The 19,638-nt window shown below is 44.2% G+C and overlaps 1 protein-coding gene across 1 annotated transcript in view; it reads right to left on the reverse strand.

Annotated features, from left to right (window-relative positions):
* Positions 1–19,638, reverse strand: part of CNGB1 (cyclic nucleotide gated channel subunit beta 1) — a 107,120-nt gene that overhangs the window by 14,991 nt on the left and 72,491 nt on the right. Inside the window, exons 24-31 of the mRNA XM_082271041.1 lie at positions 14,913–15,003; positions 13,063–13,105; positions 11,079–11,232; positions 8,002–8,070; positions 6,258–6,415; positions 4,004–4,192; positions 3,391–3,599; positions 2,923–2,973 (exon numbers count right to left, since the gene is read on the reverse strand). Coding sequence (XP_082127167.1) covers positions 2,923–2,973; positions 3,391–3,599; positions 4,004–4,192; positions 6,258–6,415; positions 8,002–8,070; positions 11,079–11,232; positions 13,063–13,105; positions 14,913–15,003 — 964 coding nt within the window. The remainder of the gene's footprint in view (positions 1–2,922; positions 2,974–3,390; positions 3,600–4,003; positions 4,193–6,257; positions 6,416–8,001; positions 8,071–11,078; positions 11,233–13,062; positions 13,106–14,912; positions 15,004–19,638) is intronic.

The raw sequence follows: 19,638 nt of genomic DNA on the forward strand, positions 1-19,638 counted from the left end.
TGGGGCAGACTGGGGGTGCCCCAACATGCACCAGATATCTAGGAGGTCCATAAGGCACTCACTGTCCTGACTAGGACTCAAGGGGCCCCAACATGTACCAGATATCTGGGGGTTCAAACTACACAGAATAATCGGGATGGTGAATTTCCTACAGACCCAGAAATCAGCGTATAATTGTCTCTCCTCTAATCCTGAGTTTGGCGTCTTTAGTGAGATACACTTATTTTTTGGGTCTGGTTGGGTGATATGTTTGGGGCCTGGTCAGGTAATATGAATACGATCATGTTTGGGGCCCGGTCTGGTGATGTGATTATGATCAGGTTTGGGGCCTGGACTGGTGATGTGAATACGATCATGTTCGGAGCCCAGTTGGGTGACATAAATAAGATCATTTTTTGGGGCCCAGTCTGGTGACGTAAATACGATAATGTTTCAGGCCCAGTCTGGTGATGTAAATATGATCATGTTTCCAGCCTGGTCAGATAATATGAATATTATCAAGTTTAGGGCCTGGTCAGGTAATATGAATATGATCATTTTTCAGGGACTGGTTGGGTGACATGAATATGATGTTTGGGCGCGGTCTAGTAATGTGTATCCAATCATGTTTGGGGCCTGGGGACATTATCACAGGGAGAAATTATGAAGGAATCACGAATAAAACGTCTTTATTGAAAATATCCAAGTTAAAATACAGGGACCACACACTATCCCAGGCAGTAGTAGATGAGTAATCACACATCAGTGCTTAATCATTACTAAGTGTTTCATCAATGGTCACCTATTTATAACAGACAACTTTTAGGTGAAGCTCATTTATGGAAACGCTGAGTCCCCATGGTTAACCCTTAAAATCCATTTGTATAAAGCAATAGTGTAAACTCATATAAATGAAATGAAAGGTGAAAAAAAGAAAAAACATACAAAAAAATCAATATATAAACCAAAATCATGAAATAGAAAAAAGAACAGGAGCAAAGAAAACCAACTACAGGCATACCCCGTTTTAAGTACACTCACTTTACGTACACTCGCGAGTACGGACACAGCCTGGTCAGCTTGGCATGGCACTACTCCCAGTTTTTAACATTGGCGTCTATGGGAAATCTTGGTCAGCTTGACGTGGCACTACTCCCAAACCATAAGTGACAGGGATACCAAACTTAGGGAGCAATGTGAGGGGACCCAGGACTACAACATATCCTATTTGTGGCCAGCCAGCTTGCCTAGGAAATGAAAAAAGGGATTGCTTCACTTTAAGTACATTTTCGTTTTACATACATGCTCTGGTCCCATTGTGTACTTAAAAGCGGGGTATGCCTGTATACAAGATATGAATACATATCTAATCATATATAAAAGAAAACCTATGTCATTAGGGTACTTTAACACTGCTCGTCATTTTGCTGTGTTTCAGATATGGTTGCTGTGCTTTTCTGGTGCATTTTTGGGCTGCCTGCCCCTGTGAAAAATGGACATGTGACTCAAAAACGTGCCAAAAATTCAAAATCGTGGTGCATTTTTACCGCGATTTTACCACAATTTGTCAGCGATTTCCATTAATTTCGAAACCCTACCAAAGATGCAGCAGCATGCAGGACTTTTCAAAATACACAGCACCTGTAACGCAGTGGTGTGAAAAGTCCCATAAGATTTAAAGGGAAACATTTTTCTTGTGTTTTTTTGGCAATGAAAAACGCAGGAAAAACGTATCAGTGTAAAAAGGGCTCTCAATATCAAAGTATAAAAAATATGTAAAAATGAATGAAAACACACCATAAAAAACGTTGTAGCAAAAATCCACTAATTATATCAAATGATTCCACACAAAGCATATTAGCACATGTGTCCATGTAAATAAAAATATAAACATAGATACACGTATGGACCCACATTATACTAAACCATATAGTCAAGGGATATATTCTTAACACTGCCCGAGTTAAATATAAAGATAACTGGTTAAGTATGGAACAGTCTCGGCCCTGGAAAATAAGCATCTGGAATGACTAAAGATGACAAAAAAGGGACACAGTTCCCCAATGGAAAGTACCGCATCAAAACGATGTATGAATATAAAAAATGAAAAAATATATATAATAAAGTCCCATCCATCGTGATGCACCCTCAACACCGGGGGAAAAAAGGCCAGCACAAAGAGATACGAGTATTACGAGGACAGAAAAAGCATATACCGATATCGCAGTGTGTATGTGCATGTCATTCCCAGACAACAGGAGTCAGAAGAGCTGAAGCTGTTATAGCTGCAAAGGGTGGGCCCAACTCAATATTGAACCCTAGGGACCAAGACTGGGATGCCATTAAAGTTCATGTGTGTGTAAAGGCAGACGTCCCAATACTTTTGGTAATATAGTGTGTATGTGTGTATACATATATATATATATGTATTTGTATATATATATATATATACACGTTTGTATATAAATACATACAAACACATGTGTCAGCTGAAACTGTTATAACACATATAAACATGTAAATAGATATATATAAGTGTATGGGGAAAGGCTGACGTAAACAGAAGGGAAGCCAGCCGGTCACTCATAAAAATGAGACACATCCTACTCATAATTTAATCCAAAAAGGTATGCGGGTGTGTAAGTGAAAGATCCAGAATACCTCCTTTCTACACAGCAACCTGAACTGATCACCCCTCCAAGGAGGAACCTTGACCCTCTCAATGACCTGTACCGAAACCAAGCTAATATCACCATCATGCTGATTGTTGAAATGATGGGCCACATTAGTAGATTTATTATTTTTAATATCGCATATGTATTCTCAAATGCGATCCACTAACCTCCTGGTTGTACGCCCCACATATTGCATTTGGCAGGCCTTCGAGAGACGACATAAATTACAAATGTAGTGTTGCAGTTAAAAAACACATGGAGGAATTACCTTAAATCGATCAGTCTTGAGGTAATATTCCCGCATTGCCTTCTTATCAGTCTGGAATTAGAAGAAAGTTTGATGAGGACACAAACAATTGATTTTTAAAGAACTAAGAGCCAGAGAGTGTTCTTCAGGGGAGGGGCAAGAGGACTTCCACCCCCCCCCCTGGATGCTCCATCAGGGGATCACCACAATCCTGTCTGACTGGAGACCTAAACAGAGCCCTGATATGCCCAATCCCGGAAGTCCATCCTGAGGCAGTGGCAGCCAACTGGGGCCTTTGCCTTACACAGGGCCCGCCCTTAGGGAGCCAGAAATAGTCAGACTAGAGGTTATAAAGGATTGTAGAGTTATCCCACACATCAAAATGTCTATGGTGTATGACATCTGTGGCTGGGTGTTGTCTGTACAATGTAAGGATTGTACTATGGAATTGTGAGGTATATGATGCAATTTTACGGACGTGGTACTTACAATGATGTCGCCGCCGCGCACGAACTGCAGGCGGGCCTGGAACACAACAATATCCAGCAGGTAGATGAGATCGCAAAGATAGTCCATGAGGAGCCAGTAGTGAATGTTGGTCGGCGTCTGATAGGGAAAGGCCCAACGTACTGGAATGAGCCAACAATTCCAATTCCATGCCATCACCACGAAGAAGAGCCACAGGACATACATGAGGTCTGCAGGGGTGGTACAAACAAGTGAGAGGAGCACAGCCAATCACACAAGACCTGAGAGCTGGGAGGTGTTCCCTAAATGACCCACACAAGTAGGTGGCCACATGGGGGAAAATAAAGATCACACAGAGTGGGAGATGCCTGCTCTATATCATTTCATAGTGAGGCTTCCAGTACCTCCCTTACCGATGAGCAATGTACCCAGTGCTTTGTGCCTTCCCCCTTATTTACCAGTAAGCAGGGCTCCCAGTGCCTCATGTCTCCATCTATTTGCTAGTCATAGGGGTTACCAGTGCCTCATCCCTCCCCCCCCTCACTTGCTAATAAGCAGGGCTCCCAGTACCTTGTACTCCCTTCTACTTACTACTCATTGGGGCTGCCTCATGCCCCCCCCCCCCTTCACTTACTAGTCAGTGGATCAATACTGGATGGGAATCTGTATTTGTGAAGTTGGGTCCACCATGGTCGGGTCTTAAATTTGCAGCAGAGCATCTCACAATAGTGTTCTTCCACAGGGGGGGCTGCGCCTACTGGTTTCTTCTCCTCATGTGGGGGAGGGGGTGGGGGAGGGGGTGGTGCAGGTTTTTTGGATGGTGCTGAAATTATCGACATAAAGCAAATCATTATACATTATCATATTATATTATCATTGCATATATCATCATTATATATCTTTAATTATTTTACACTGAGCAGACTTTTCAATGTTCAGCATGCTGTGCTTCCTATACAGAGAGCTCAGCAATACCTATGCAATGGGATCACTGATCTCACTATGTAGGTGATAAGTACCAAACACAATAAATCTGAAGTTTAATCTGCTTATATTTTACTTTCCCTGGCTCCTCCTCCCCCCCCCCTCATCAACATGATAATGACATTTTTTTTTAAAAAAAACCTTATCATTTTCATTACATACCTTATTTTACACCCAGTGATATCAACACATGGTCTCTGTGCTTCTCCATGTAATACAGGCAGATCATGGCTGGTGGGAGGGGCCGTCAGGGTGCTGAACATAGATTCCTAAAAACATCCCAACACCCTACTCCAGTACTCCTCTCAAAAGCCCTCAGTCCTGATGTCAGCAGTGGGCTGACTTTTGGGAGGAGCTTTGCAACTATCAAAATGCCTTGTTAGTGTTGGAGATACAACAGCTTTCAGCTTAGCAGATTAACTGCAGTTCACAAATAGGACACTAGATGTCGCTAATGCTCAGTGATATGCTATGCATTTTCTATGATGTGTTGTAATATCCTGTACACTGTACTGAACCTGTTGGTTATCTTTTCCTGTTTGTTGTTCTCATTACAATGAGGTGACATCTTGACTATCTGTGTTATGTTCCAATAAAGAAGCCAGTTCCTGTTTACTCCACAATGTCTGATCTGAATGTACTCCGCTGCACCCAGTGATCGCACTCTGCAACAGTTAAGTGGGTGTCAGTCTGGAGGTGTGGGTGTTCATAGGGCAGTCTGTATTTGCATGCAGACTGCCCTAGATAACACCCACATGCGATGCTGAGCCTTCATGATTGGAAGAACTAAAATGCAATGAATGTAAGGGGTGGGCCAGGGACAGTCAGGCTGGGGAGGAAAGCGCTAGATGATGCTGGATGTCATCCAGCCAGTAAATTAGGTGAGCTCTATCTGACTTGCTGCAACTTCTAATGTTCATTGTGGGAAGCTCACAGTGTACAGTGAAATCAAAGTAAGAAGTTTTGTGGCAGTACCTGGAAAGCTTCGAAAATGGCGGATAAATAGCCTTTTAAGACAAAATGATAGATTCTGTGGTACTACAGAGACCATGACAGTGCCGGTTCACACTACTCCGACTTGTCAGGCGACTTGGTCTCCTGACAAGTCGTGCTACATTCTGTGCTATGGGAACTGTTCTAATAGGAGCGACTCAAGTCGCTCCGACTTAGAAAAAGGTTCCTGCACTACTTTTGTCCAAAGTCGGAGCGACTTGCATTGACTTCCATTATGTGAAGTCCGTGCAAGTCGCGCCGAAGTCGCGGTGCACGGCGTCTTGTTCAAGTCGCCCCGAAGTCGTGTCGCCATAGTGTGAACCGACTCTAAAGCTGCGCATTTGAGGCCCCCCCTCATATTTTCCTCTCTAGAACTAGCGAGAATACAAATAATGAGAATACAGATAAGAGTGAAGGCCAGGGATGTTATTGCTACACACAGATGTATGGGAATCATCGGTAGGGGGAGGATATGTGTTGTATCGCTGCCAAGCTAGTTAGGGAAATATGTATCTGTGACGTAACTGCTGTTTCCTATAAGTGATGTACACGCTTTTTTAAGCACTTAGCAAGCGGGCATGAGCCAGGCTAAGCCATTTTTGCTAGCGAATAAAAAGGTTTGATTCCGAAGCCTGAGTCCAAGAAATTCATTCTGGGTTTCAATTTATTTTATTTACTGCAACAGTTTCAGTACACAGAGGAACCTGTACAACTGTGCAAGACTGAGGGGAAGGCCAGAGGTTAGATTAAAGTTCACTGTGTAAGATGAGGACTGTGTGTGTGATGGAAGGACAAGAGGAGGAGGTATTATTGGGGGGGTAGGACATGATATCAGGGGTGGGAGGGATTCTTTACTGTACAGGGTGGGTTATTGGCTATTCATATTGGCCTCTGGCAGTCAGTCTACTCACATGCAGAAGGACTCTCCTCATCGGAGGATAGCTCAGGGTCTATCAGCCTTTCCTTCACTCGCTCTGTTCGGTCCTTGAACAGTCTGACCAGCTCCTGGAGGCGCTCTGTGATTACGGTGCTGCTTTGACTAACGGCGGATGCGGAACGCTCCATCACCCTGCAGAGACAAAGGATGAGCATAAGCAGAGGAGCGCCCGGAAAGCAGATACCATTAAGGGATGACACAATGGAAGACAACATAAGGACTGGGACTGGGATGGGAAGGTGTGTTGGGATCATAGAGGTCTCTTCTTACACTATACAATATGGCTGCCCAGAAAATGATCCACATGACACCACAAATGTCAGATTGATGATACGATATGGCAGAGTTCCTAATAGTCAGTCCTTTTTTGGTGCTGTTGGTTCTGCTGGGCAAGGAGTATCAGAGTTTGGACTCTACACATAGCAGAACAACAGCTGAGACCATTATTGAATCCATGTAATAGACATCACCTGGGATCCTGCCCCTTAGTTTACATTCATCTTCTGACTAGGGAAGTGTCATTCCCATTCAGGAGTCTATCCGGGAAGGACTGTGTTGGAGGTTTTATTGATAAGTCTCGTTTATCAAGATTGATGGTGGATCTACATGTCTGGATGACGACTGACGAGGACGTTTTCGGGGTTGGGGGGGGGGGTTTAATATAGGACGTGGTCAAGCGTGTGATGTGTTTATTTACTACTTCGTTATTTAATTTTATTTATGTGAATGAGTGACCAGGGGTACTCATTTACATGGGGGGTATCTGGGTACTTTCAGATTCCAATAAGCTTCCCATCATTTTTTAAATTTTTTTTCCCAAGGGTACATACACCCTTCATCTCTGTTCCTAACCCCATCCCTACTAGTTCTATAAGTAATATTGCTAGGATTATCTAACCCGGCCTTTTTCAACCAGGGTGCCCAGGCACCCCGGGGTGCCTTGGCAAAATGCCTAAAAATGTATCAAAAATTGTATTCAAGCCAGCAGGTGGATCAAGCCTGCCTTTCAGTTACGAAAAGCCATGGGTTTTCATTATGCACCATTACGACTTTCTAGATACTGGCATCCTAACAACCAATGACCTCATAATAAAGGAGGATGTCTGTTGCCTCCACAGCATCCTTGTTTGACCCTCCTGTGCCCCTCTCCCTCAGCACTGGGGTGACAGTAGGCGATTGATGGCAAGAATTTTAAGGAGAAGAGAAACATTGGAATACTAGTCAGTACCAGTGTGCAAAAGTGTATTTGTTTTGAAAGAATAAATCACCGTCCTATGTGTGGATGTTGCTGCATTATCTAAAGAATAGTTCTTTACATTTTAGAATGGGGTGCCTCGAAACTGTCCATAATTTTAAAGGGTGCCTTGAGATTGTCTATAATTTTAAAGGGTGCCCCGACTGAAAAAAGGTTGAGAAACACTGATTTAACCTGTACCCATCAGTGAGAGCAGTGTATGTGTGAAAATGTGGCTGACTCCTGGAGAGCTGGGTATCAGGAGGAAGGCTTCCTGTCATTTGTGGGTGATGATGCCTTACATATCAGAATAGGGTGCGTTGTTTATCGGCAGCTACTTATGTTCAGATTAGGGGGGTCTTTGGATTCCATGATCTCTGACAATGTGACTGCAGTAAGATGTAATATGATTGGTTAATGTGGACAGTGTAAGAAAGCTGAAACATGCTTCAATGTTACTGCTAGGAGAGAAGAAGCAGCTTACTCCTCCTCCTCTGGGCCGCCATCCAATAGGTCATCAGCGTTTTCCCCCACAGATGGCGTCCTCTTTCGACTAGAGACAGGAAAACAGCACAATTAGCCATAAAACATATAGAGAGCTACATTGTATACAGAGTAACTTTGTATTACCATATTAAAAGTAAAATCCTTTCTTCATTGTATACAGTAAACATTGTACACATACACAGTATATTGAACATTGTATACATTCAGATACATAAGGTGGCGGCAGTCGGTGGGTATCTATCTGATAAGTAGGAGATGATGTTAGGGATCAGGGGGTATCTATCTGATAAGTAGGAGATGATGTCAGGGGCCGGTGGTATCTATCTGATAAGAAGAAGATGATCTTGGGGGTCGGTGGGTATCTGTCTGATAAGTAGGAGATGATGTCAGGGGTCGGTGGGTATCTATCTGATAAGAAGAAGATGATCTTGGGGGTCGGTGGGTATCTATCTGATAAGTAGGAGATGATGTCAGGGGTCAGTGGGTATCTATCTGATAAGTAGGAGATGATGTCAGGGGCCGGTGGTATCTATCTGATAAGAAGAAGATGATCTTGGGGGTCGGTGGGTATCTATCTGATAAGTAGGAGATGATGTCAGGGATCAGGGGGTATCTATCTGATAAGTAGGAGATGATGTCAGGGGTCAGTGGGTATCTATCTGATAAGTAGGAGATGATGTCAGGGGTCGGTGGGTATCTATCTGATAAGTAGGAGATGATGTTAGGGATCAGGGGGTATCTATCTGATAAGTAGGAGATGATGTCAGGGGCCGGTGGTATCTATCTCATAAGAAGAAGATGATCTTGGGGGTCGGTGGGTATCTATCTGATAAGTAGGAGATTATGTCAGGGGTCAGTGGGTATCTATCTGACAAGTAGGAGATGATGTCAGGGGTCAGTGGGTATCTATCTGATAAGTAGGAGATGATGTCAGGGGTCGGTGGGTATCTATCTGATAAGTAGGAGATGATGTCAGGGGTCGGTGGGTATCTATCTGATAAGTAGGAGATGATGTCAGGGGTCGGTGGGTATCTATCTGATAAGTAGGAGATGATGTCAGGGGTCGGTGGGTATCTATCTGATAAGTAGGAGATGATGTCAGGGGTCAGTGGGTATCTATCTGATAAGTAGGAGATGATGTCAGGGGTCGGTGGGTATCTATCTGATAAGAAGAATATGATCTTGGGGGTCGGTGGGTATCTATCTGATAAGTAGGAGATGATGTCAGGGGTCGGTGGGTATCTATCTGATAAGAAGAAGATGATCTCGGGGGTCGGTGGGTATCTATCTGATAAGTAGGAGATGATGTCAGGGGTCGGTGGGTATCTATCTGACAAGTAGGAGATGATGTTAGGGATCAGGGGGTATCTATCTGATAAGTAGGAGATGATGTCAAGGGGTAAGTGGGTATCTATCTGATAAGTAGGAGATGATGTCAGGGGCCGGTGGTATCTATCTGATAAGAAGAAGATGATGTCAAGGGGTAAGTGGGTATCTATCTGATAAGTAGGAGATGATGTCAGGGGTCGGTGGGTATCTATCTGATAAGTAGGAGATGATGTCAGGGGTCGGTGGGTATCTATCTGATAAGTAGGAGATGATGTCAGTGGTCAGTGTATATCTATCTGATAAGTAGGAGATGATGTCAGGGGTCAGTGTGTATCTATCTGATAAGTAGGAGATGATGTCAGGGGTCGGTGGGTATCTATCTGATAAGTAGGAGATGATGTCAGGGGTCGTGGGTATCTATCTGATAAGTAGGAGATGATGTCAGGGGTCGGTGGGTATCTATCTGATAAGTAGGAGATGATGTCAGGGGTCGGTGGGTATCTATCTGATAAGTAGGAGATGATGTCAGTGGTCAGTGTATATCTATCTGATAAGTAGGAGATGATGTCAGGGGTCAGTGTGTATCTATCTGATAAGTAGGAGATGATGTCAGGGGTCGGTGGGTATCTATCTGATAAGTAGGAGATGATGTCAGGGGTCGTGGGTATCTATCTGATAAGTAGGAGATGATGTCAGGGATCAGGGGGTATCTATCTGATAAGTAGGAGATGATGTCAGGGGTCGGTGGGTATCTATCTGATAAGTAGGAGATGATGTCAGGGGTCGGTGGGTATCTATCTGATAAGTAGGAGATGATGTCAGGGGTCGTGGGTATCTATCTGATAAGTAGGAGATGATGTCAGGGGTCGGTGGGTATCTATCTGATAAGTAGGAGATGATGTCAGGGGTCGGTGGGTATCTATCTGATAAGTAGGAGATGATGTCAGTGGTCAGTGTATATCTATCTGATAAGTAGGAGATGATGTCAGGGGTCAGTGTGTATCTATCTGATACTGTAAGTAGGAGATGATGTCAGGGATCAGGGGGTATCTATCTGATAAGTAGGAGATGATGTCAGGGGTCGGTGGGTATCTATCTGATAAGAAGAAGATGATCTCAGGGGTCGGTGGGTATCTATCTGATAAGTAGTAGCTGATGTCAGGGGTCAGTGGGTATCTATCTGATAAGTAGGAGACGATGGCAGGATTGGTTGGTGTTTTTCTGTTGGGTCATCAGGGGGGTATTAGCAGCCCTGCCTCAGGTGATGTAATTCGGTTAGGAAATGATAGGGGGAGTCAGTGGGCATCTATCTGGTGAGTGTAATATCGTCAGGGGGGTATTGGTGGCTCTACCTGGGATGATGCCATTCGGGTAGGAGATGATAGTGGGAGTCAGTGGGCATCTATCTGGTGAGTGTGATGTTGTCATAGGGGTATTGGCAACTCTGAACTCGGATCATGCAATTCGGGTAGGAGATGATAGTGGGAGTCAGTGGGCATCTATCTGGTTAGTGTGATGTCGTCAGGGGGGTATTGGCAGCCCTGCCTTGGATGATGCAATTCAGGTAGGAGATGATAGTGGGAGTCAGTGGGTATCTATCTGGTGAGTGTGATGTAATCAAGGGGGTATTTGCGGCTCTGCCTAGGATTATGCAGTTTGGATAGGAGATGATGGTGGGAGTTGATGGGTATCTATTTGGCAGGTATAATAGACAGGCACAGTTACCTCTTTGGGGCGGTGGAGGTCATCGGCACAGTGAGGGTTCGCTGTCTGTAGGGGGAGGCCGGAGGCTTCATACTTTCTTCATGTCCAAATGCTTCAGTGATACTACCGGAATCCACGTCCTCAATGCTGACCGCCGGGTGAGTGAATGCCATTCCTTTTAGAGAAAAGCGATGTTATACAGCCAGACAGGTGACAACCGCTGAGTGATAAAGAATCTGAGGAAGCCATCGCTCAACTCTGCTGATACAAATACCAATGCCCTGACTGTAATGCTGATTTTCTGGCTTCAGTGCTCACAGACTCACTGACCCAGAATATGTATGGGAACCGGCATTTTCAGAAGGAGGTCAGTTATTTTGGCCTCATACCTCCCTCAGGACAGGTTCTGTTTAATTCTGCAAATAGCAGAGATTTAGGGGAGACAGTAGAGGCTGAGTGTGACCTCTGGGGGTTTGGAGTATCATGTCCGGATGGGGAGGTCCACCCTAAATTCTCCCATTAAAAATTGTAAAAAAGAAGGGAATGTGGAGATGATGCCAGACTACTCATTACCCTGAACTGTGCTCTCTGGCTTCAGGAACTACGGAGGAGGAAACATATTCAACCATTATTGTGGAATCCCATTAAATAGAAAGGGGAAGAGAAGGAAAGATAAGGGAGGAAGAGGAGATAAAGAAAGCAGAGGCAAGGAAAGATAATGGGAGAGAAAAGAAGATAAACTGGAGATAAGGGTAGGAAAGAGAAGGGAATAAAAGGGAATGAAAAAGTAGGGGAGGTTAAGGTAGGAAATAGGAAGAAATGGAAAGGAAGGAAAAGAAACAAACATAAAATAATGTAAATTGAGGGAAACTAAGAGTGGAGGGCTCACCACCTCCGCCTGATCTAATTTAATGTGATGTTAATCAGAATGAGATGGTTTAAAGCTGTAGCATGCTGCAATATCAATAAAAAATAAAGAAGGAATTTTCATGTTCCTGCAGATAAAGCAGTAGGAAAGGAGATGGAAGCGGAGGACTGGAATGATGATATGATGATCTGCCCCACAGGATGGAAAAAATGCTTGGTTCTCCAGGCTAGGGCAGGAAGGAAGCAGACTGACACATGGTGGTGGAGACTGTGATACATGGCGGTGGGGAATGTGACACATGGTGGTGAGGTATGTGACACTTGGTGGTGGGGAATGTGACACATGGCGGGGAAGGGGGGGGGGGGGGACTGTGAAACATGGTGGTAAGGAACGTGACACATGGTGGTAGAGAACTTGACACATGGTGATTGGGACTGTGACACATGGGGTATGGAATGTAACACATGGGGGTGGGGACTGTGGGGTGCTGTAACAGGTAAAGGAGATAACTAAACATGCAGAGCAGTATATTTATCTAATGACTACCAGGAAGCCAGGGTGACAACATAGCAGAGGGTAAACAAGCATTCTACCTAATGCACGGTGAGTGGGAGAACCTCCATCACCCTGGAAGGATAGGTTCAGCATGCCACCTCTGCAGCGCAGCGGGAGGGAAGCAGCCTGGTAGTGAGGGACATTGGGAAGGTCATCTACAGCTTCTGGAAAGGCAGCTTGTGAGCGGCGCCCATCTGGAGATGCGTCTGGCACCAGCCTGGAAAGCTCTACATCTGCGCTGTGACGGGACATGGCAGCGGCATTTACAAAGCACAGAGCAGGACAAGGACCGGACCTGAAATTGAGAGACAAGAGCCAGCAGAAGCAGTTTATATTTATACACCTTAAATGGAGCCTCAGTACATGGCACCCATGGAGTGTGCCAATATTCCATGTGAATGAGCAATAATATGGTATCACCATTGGCTGTGCATTAGAACATGTCCCTCCTCCATACAGTACATACATGATGTGTCCTTCCCCCATACCTTACATACAGAACATGTCCCTCTCCCACACTGTACATACAGGACATGTTCCTCCCCACACCGTATACAAAATGTACATCCTGCCATTTCTTACCCGTCTCCTCTACAGCAAAAATACCGACCGACTCTCCCAGTGCCTGAAAGATAAAAAATCAGATTGTGAATAGGGATGATCGAACGGTTCGGGTCGACCATCGGTTCCACCCGAACATTGACTGTTCGAGGTTCGGCCAAATTCCGAACTTTTTGCTGAAAAAGTTCGGAATTCGACAACCAGAACCGACCAATGGGAAATGGGCTTTAAAAGCCAGTGATTGGACCAGAACCATCAGTAAAAGCCAATTGAGGGGGCAGGAGAATAATAGGAATGTGATTGAAGTGACTAGGGGGTCCAGAGGCCAATCATTTGTGAATACGCCCCCCAGTATATAAGATAGCCCCGCCAAATTCCTAGCATTGTAATACAGGGACGTGGAAGAGAGTGGAAGCAGTTCTGTTACTTCTGCTTTTGTAGCTGGCGTTTTTTAGCCAGGTGTGTTTTTGCAGCAGGCGTTTTTTTTGGGCATTTTTTTGAGGGTCTTTGGAGGCAGGCAAAACATCTGAACTTCTGTATAGGGGTATATATACACACACACTTATATGTATTTATACACATACACACATATAGGTGTTATAGCAGAGAAGCCATATGGGTGTTAATTATTTCATTAGCGCAAGCATAGTGTTCTGCTACTTTCACACCTATATATGTGTATATATACATACATGTGTGTGTGTATATATACCCCTACACAGAAGTTCTGATGTTATGCCTGCCTCCAAAGACCCCCAAAAAATGCCCAAAAAAACGATTGCTACAAAACCGGCAAGGTGTGAAAATAGCGGAGCCATATCCCTGTTCTATATTAATTCTAATACAAACAAACTTTTTTTTTCTGGTTCTCGACATGCTACAGAGCTGAAACTTCACAGGTACACTTTTTAGACCCCCCAGACACTAAATCCAAAGAAATCTCTTTTTTTTTTTTTTTTCAATAATATTTTCAATAATTGGCTCTCTATCAAAAATGACAATTTTTAAGAACTTTTTTTGTGTGATTAATAGTCCTTGGGGCATGACCCAGAACCCTACACACTTTTTAGGGGCATGTATTGGGTTTTAGGGCTTCAAAATTGTGTTTTTTGATTCCAGAAGTTCGGGTCCCATTGATTTCAATGGGGTTCTGGAATCCGAACTGAACTTTCAGGAAATTCGGGTGTTCTGGTCGAACCAAACTTTTCAAAAGTTCGATCATCCCTATTGTGACCAGATTGTGACTCTGACCTGCAACTTCCAGAGAGAAATCCTATAAATTGTCTCACTGTCCTCAAAAGTATCAACAATAGAGATCAACCATACACACAGAGATTCCGCTGAACAAGAGAAAACCATTAGATTCCCCATTCACACCAAACATGAATGGAGGAATCCCCTGCCGGCTATTGTGTTTCGACAGCCTCAGCTTCAGGGCTGCTGAATACCCGAATAGTGACTGCATCTGATTGGATGATAGATCTGATTGGATGATGCATCTGATTGTATAATGCATCTAATTGGAGGATGCTTCTGATTGGACAATACATGACTGGACATATTCAGTGTTTAGATGACAATGTTCCACCCAGCTCCTTGGATAAACTTGAACGATTGACTTTTGTGGAGCCGGTTAGTGGTGATAGCAGTCTGGATTCAGCAGGAATTATCCAGAATACAAACCATGTATTTAACTGTATATTTAGAATTTAATTGTGACAATGTTCCTTCCAAACACAATAGATGCTTCCATGTAAGCAGCCAATCAGATTGCAGCTTTCATTAGTATGGGTGAGTCAGGACAATAAATGGTGCATTATTATTGGCTGCTCTAGGTTTTGGGGCGGTTCATGTTCCCCCAGTAGGAGTACCTGTATATAATGCGAGACGGCCTCTTGTGCAATAGTAGGAATGAGGACCGCAGTGTCCAAGTGTTCAGGGGGACATTCCAGGGTCACCTGACTGTGAAAGAGACAATAACAGTGTGACATATGTTATGGAATGGCAGGTATATAATGTATACAATATACACATACATACTTTACATACATACGTACACACACACAATGTATACAATATACACACACATACTTTACATACATACATACACACAATGTATACAATCATATAAACCAAAACTTGTTATCAAATACCGTAATTTTCCTCTTCCCATTAACTCCATGGCAATATATGAATGGGTAGACTCGGCCCTCGCTTCTAGCTCATAGAACCCTCTCCCATATATTTTTCAACTGATCCAGTCCACAAATTCTATAACTAACTTACTCTACAGCTGGAAGGGATTATATACTGCCATTGGGTTAAACAGGAAAGGAAAATTAAAATACAGTAAGTATTTGATAACAATTTTCAAATTTCTTTACTAATTCCATGGCAGCTTATGAATGGCAAATAACTACACACAAAGAAGAATGATGCAACTAAGGTTTCAATCACAGCTCTAAGTAAAACAAACTTTAGAGTCGATTCACACTAGCGCGACTTGTCAGCCTGACAAGTCGCGCTCCCTCGCGGTCCATTGACCGCTACAGGACCCGTTCTAATAGGAGCGACACAAGTCGCTCCCACTTAGAAAAAGGGTCCTGTACTACTTCGGGGCGACCTCGGAGCGACTTGCATAGACTTCCATTATGTGAAGTCCCTGCAAGTCACTCTGAAGTTGTGGTGCATGGTAATGCACAAGTCGCCCCCGAAGTAGTAAGGAGTCGTGTCACCTCAGTGTGAACCGGCTCTTAAGGTAAAAATACCAGGAGAAGGATGTCAGCTTTATTCTACAGGGAGCCAAAAAAGGTATTAGTGGAGGACCACAACATCGCTCTACAATTACTTCCAGCGCCCTTTGACAGGGAGCCTACAATGTTCGCACATTCTTCTGTTTGAGTGTGTGGTCATCACTTTGGTAGGAGCCAAACCTTTAGCCTTATAAGCCAGTTGTCTAGCCACCATAATGAGCCTATAATGTTCAGACATTCTCCTGTTTGAGTGTGTGGTCATCACTTTGGTAGGAGCCAAACCTTTAGCCTTATAAGCCAGTTGTCTAGCCACCATAATGAGCCTATAATGTTCAGACATTCTCCTGTTTGAGTGTGTGGTCATCGCTTCGGTAGGAGCCAAACCTTTAGCCTTATAAGCCAGTTGTCTAGCCACCATAATGTGTCCAGCGATATGAGGGTTCCTTCCCTCTAATTCTGCCAGAAACTGACAAACGGTCTAAGTCTCTAACAAAGTCTAAGCTTGTGAGTAAACTCAAAGTATCTAGACGTTTAGCGAATGGAACTGGTCACCTTAGTGAGCCTGCATGTGGGAAGAACAATTTGTTTTTCCTCATTGGATCACATTCCAGGATAGATATAAGTCCCTTCTAGACTAAGGCCGGCCGTACATGGTTCAAATCTCTTCCTAAACCAAGATTCGAACTGTTAATGGGCAGGCTAAATGTACCAAGTTGACCAATCGATCAACTTGGGGACAAACAGCCTGCCAGACTGGCTTGCGATTATTGCAAGCGGCTGCTATAGCCACTAGCGATAATTATTGTCTTCTACCAGCAGGGATGGCCTGCCACGCTCATCCCCACCCACCCTGTTGGAAGAAGACAGTTGCTGATCCCCCTGTCAGCGCTGTCTGTGTTGATGGGGGAATCATGGTTACAGGAAAGAAATTCACACAGTGTAAAGCTGGCCTATGATCCTGGTCTCTGCAAACTTACTTAAGGTGCCAACCCCTTGGGAGGCTTTCTTAGTGGATCAGTTCTACTCAAACTGGACTGAGAGTGATCCCATCTGTAGCTGGCAAGGACGTTGATGGTAAGTGGTAAATCCCACTTGGGGAGTCTAGGCTCTCTCTCTGTGAAATCTAAGACACAGCACCCCATTAAGGAAGAGGATAAGAAAGGGGTAATATGCACACAATACATTGGAGAAGGCTGGGAGCGCTCAAATCCAGGGCAGTCTTTTCCATTGGGCATGCCCGGCGGTTGCCCGGGGGCCCCACTTGCCAAGGAGCCCCACACACAGGGCTGGCAATTACTGTCCCCCAACAGGCCAGATTACTTAGTTTACCTGGTGTCTAGGGCCCCCCGTTGTCCGCCGGTGGCTCTGAGTCTCCACTGCACACTGGTTGCTAGGAAGGCCAGCCGATTGGCATCTAGCAACCAGTAACGTTGGAGAGCAGACCCATCATGCACAGCGGAGGAGGATCCTCCTCGTCGGCTCGTCCTCCTCTCCTCTCCACGCCTAGAAGACTGGCTCCACCCACCTCCTGCCTTCATGTGCAGCATGACTCGAGCAGCCATTGTGAAAGGTAAGGCAGCCAGCCCAGGATGCTTGATTTTCTTTTTTTTTTTTTCACTCTCTCTCCATCGACACAAGAGAGTACAACTACCTGGAGGTCGGATATACCTTACTATATACATATTACAGGGAACACACTATATACTACAAGAGAGTACAACACCTGGAGTATATACCTTATTATATACATACTACAGGGACCAATATATACTATAGGGCAGGAAAAAGATGGCACAGTCTGACAGTGGATGATCGACTGTCAGACTGTGCCATCCTTTTCCTGCCCTATAGTATATATTGGTCCCTGTAGTATGTATATAGTAAGGTATATCCTCCAGGTACCAATAAAAATAAATATCGCCTTATCAATAATTTGCATTTTTATTCTCGTGGGTGATTGTGTAGGCAGGGGGCCCCAGTGCACTGCATTGCCCAGGGGCCTATAAGGCTCTTAAGATGGCACTGCTCAAATCTGCACTCTAAAGAAAGCTGAAGATCAAACCAATATCCATGATGGTTTGTAAGCAATGTATTGAGGAAAAAAACATGAGAAGTCAGAAGCAGCCATAACTGGATGCACTTCACTTAAATTGTGAACTGTATTAGTGTACCATTGCCATGGAGAATAGATATCAGCATGGAGGAACAGCCAAAGCTGGTTAGAATTTTCCTCTCAAGATGAGTAACTGGAGGAGAAATGACAAATAGTGGAGTACTGCATCCTGGAACAGAAGATCTCATCTTAAGCCTCGTACACACGCACCGATTGTTGGCCGTAAATTTTCGGCCAACGTCCGATCGGCCGATTGTCGGCTTGTTAGTATGATGCTTCCGACAACCGACTGCGACTTTTTGGCCGAACAAAATCTGGTGTGCATGCTATAAAATTTTTGTTGGCCGTCAACAGAACGCCCGATTATTCGTCAGTCAGTACAGATTTCGGCAGACAAAAATCAGAGAAGAAAAAACACACGGAAAGTAAACCATCACATGACATCACTTTTGAAGTTGGTTGTTGTTGGCCGAAAAAATTCATGTGCAGTCTAGAGCACATTTCAACCAACACAACAACACTGGACAAAAGTCGGCCGATCGGTCGGCCAACAATCGGTGCGTGTGTATGAGGTTTAACAGATAGAGGGATTGGGTCACAATAACTGAGTTTGAAGCAGGGGAAGGAACAAAAGCTTGTGTGGCTAACAGGGAATCACTGCAATGGTTTCTGTTGTTTTAACGGTAGTCTTAATCTGAATATGCTGAGGACTGATTGAAAGCATACGGTTTAGGAAACCTCTTCCAGGACTTGCTGATATTGGCCCCTTGTGAAAAACTCTCTAGCTTGCACATGTAAGGCAATGCAAACAGATCTGATTCTGGAATCCTAGACAATCCGCTTGGAGGAGTCTGGATGAAGAGGCCATTTATTGTGCAATTTGGACACGGAATATGGAGTCCTCCCAGAATTCTTAGCATATAGATTGCTGAAATGTTGGAGAGATTTCTCTCTGAAAGGTCATGATCAACTCTACCTCTCTCAGTAGACTAGTGCTGCAGATTCCAACCTGACTCGTGATGTAGTACACCACTGTCTTTTTGTCCAGCCACAGCGAGATTTAAGAAATTGATGAAAGGCACAGGGAGCAAAAGGCTGGCTGGAAATCTAGAATGATTGAAACAACTCCATGAACAGGTAAATTCTAATGATTTTGGGCCACTGTTTGAAAGCTGAAAAGATTTTCTACTATGTTCACCACCAAAGGCTCTTTATCCTTGTCTGTGAGATTTGAATAATTGGTGCATGTATATTGTTGGAGAAAAAAAACTTCTGGAATTGTGCCTTCTCCACTGAGACCTCTCAGACCATAGTACTGATCGTCATCAGGCATTCAGACACTGACAAGTGAAGAGAGGAAAGCCAGGGAATCCAGCACCTTACCACTTTTATGTTGTCTAGTGGCAGAAATAGCATATTTTGAACCATGCTGAATTGGACTCCCTGATACACAACGATTTGTGTAGGGGTCAGAAGACCCTTTTTTTGATTCACTAGCCAGTCAAACTCCTATAATGTATTGATCCATTGAGAAATGGAGGTACTTCTGAAAAGAAACAGCTATGGAAAGGTGAAAATAGGTTAGCCTCTGAGCAACAATAGTACCCAGTGCTGTATTTTGGCCTAGGCCAACAAGGCCCAGGCCTAGGGTGGCACTTTGCAGGGGGGCAGCAAATTAGCCACCGCTGCCTCCATCTGAGACTCTATTAGCCACTGGTTGCTAGAGCCACC

This window comes from Pelophylax lessonae, assembly GCF_965119305.1.
Source record: "Pelophylax lessonae genome assembly, chromosome: 10".
Lineage (NCBI taxonomy): Eukaryota > Metazoa > Chordata > Amphibia > Anura > Ranidae > Pelophylax > Pelophylax lessonae.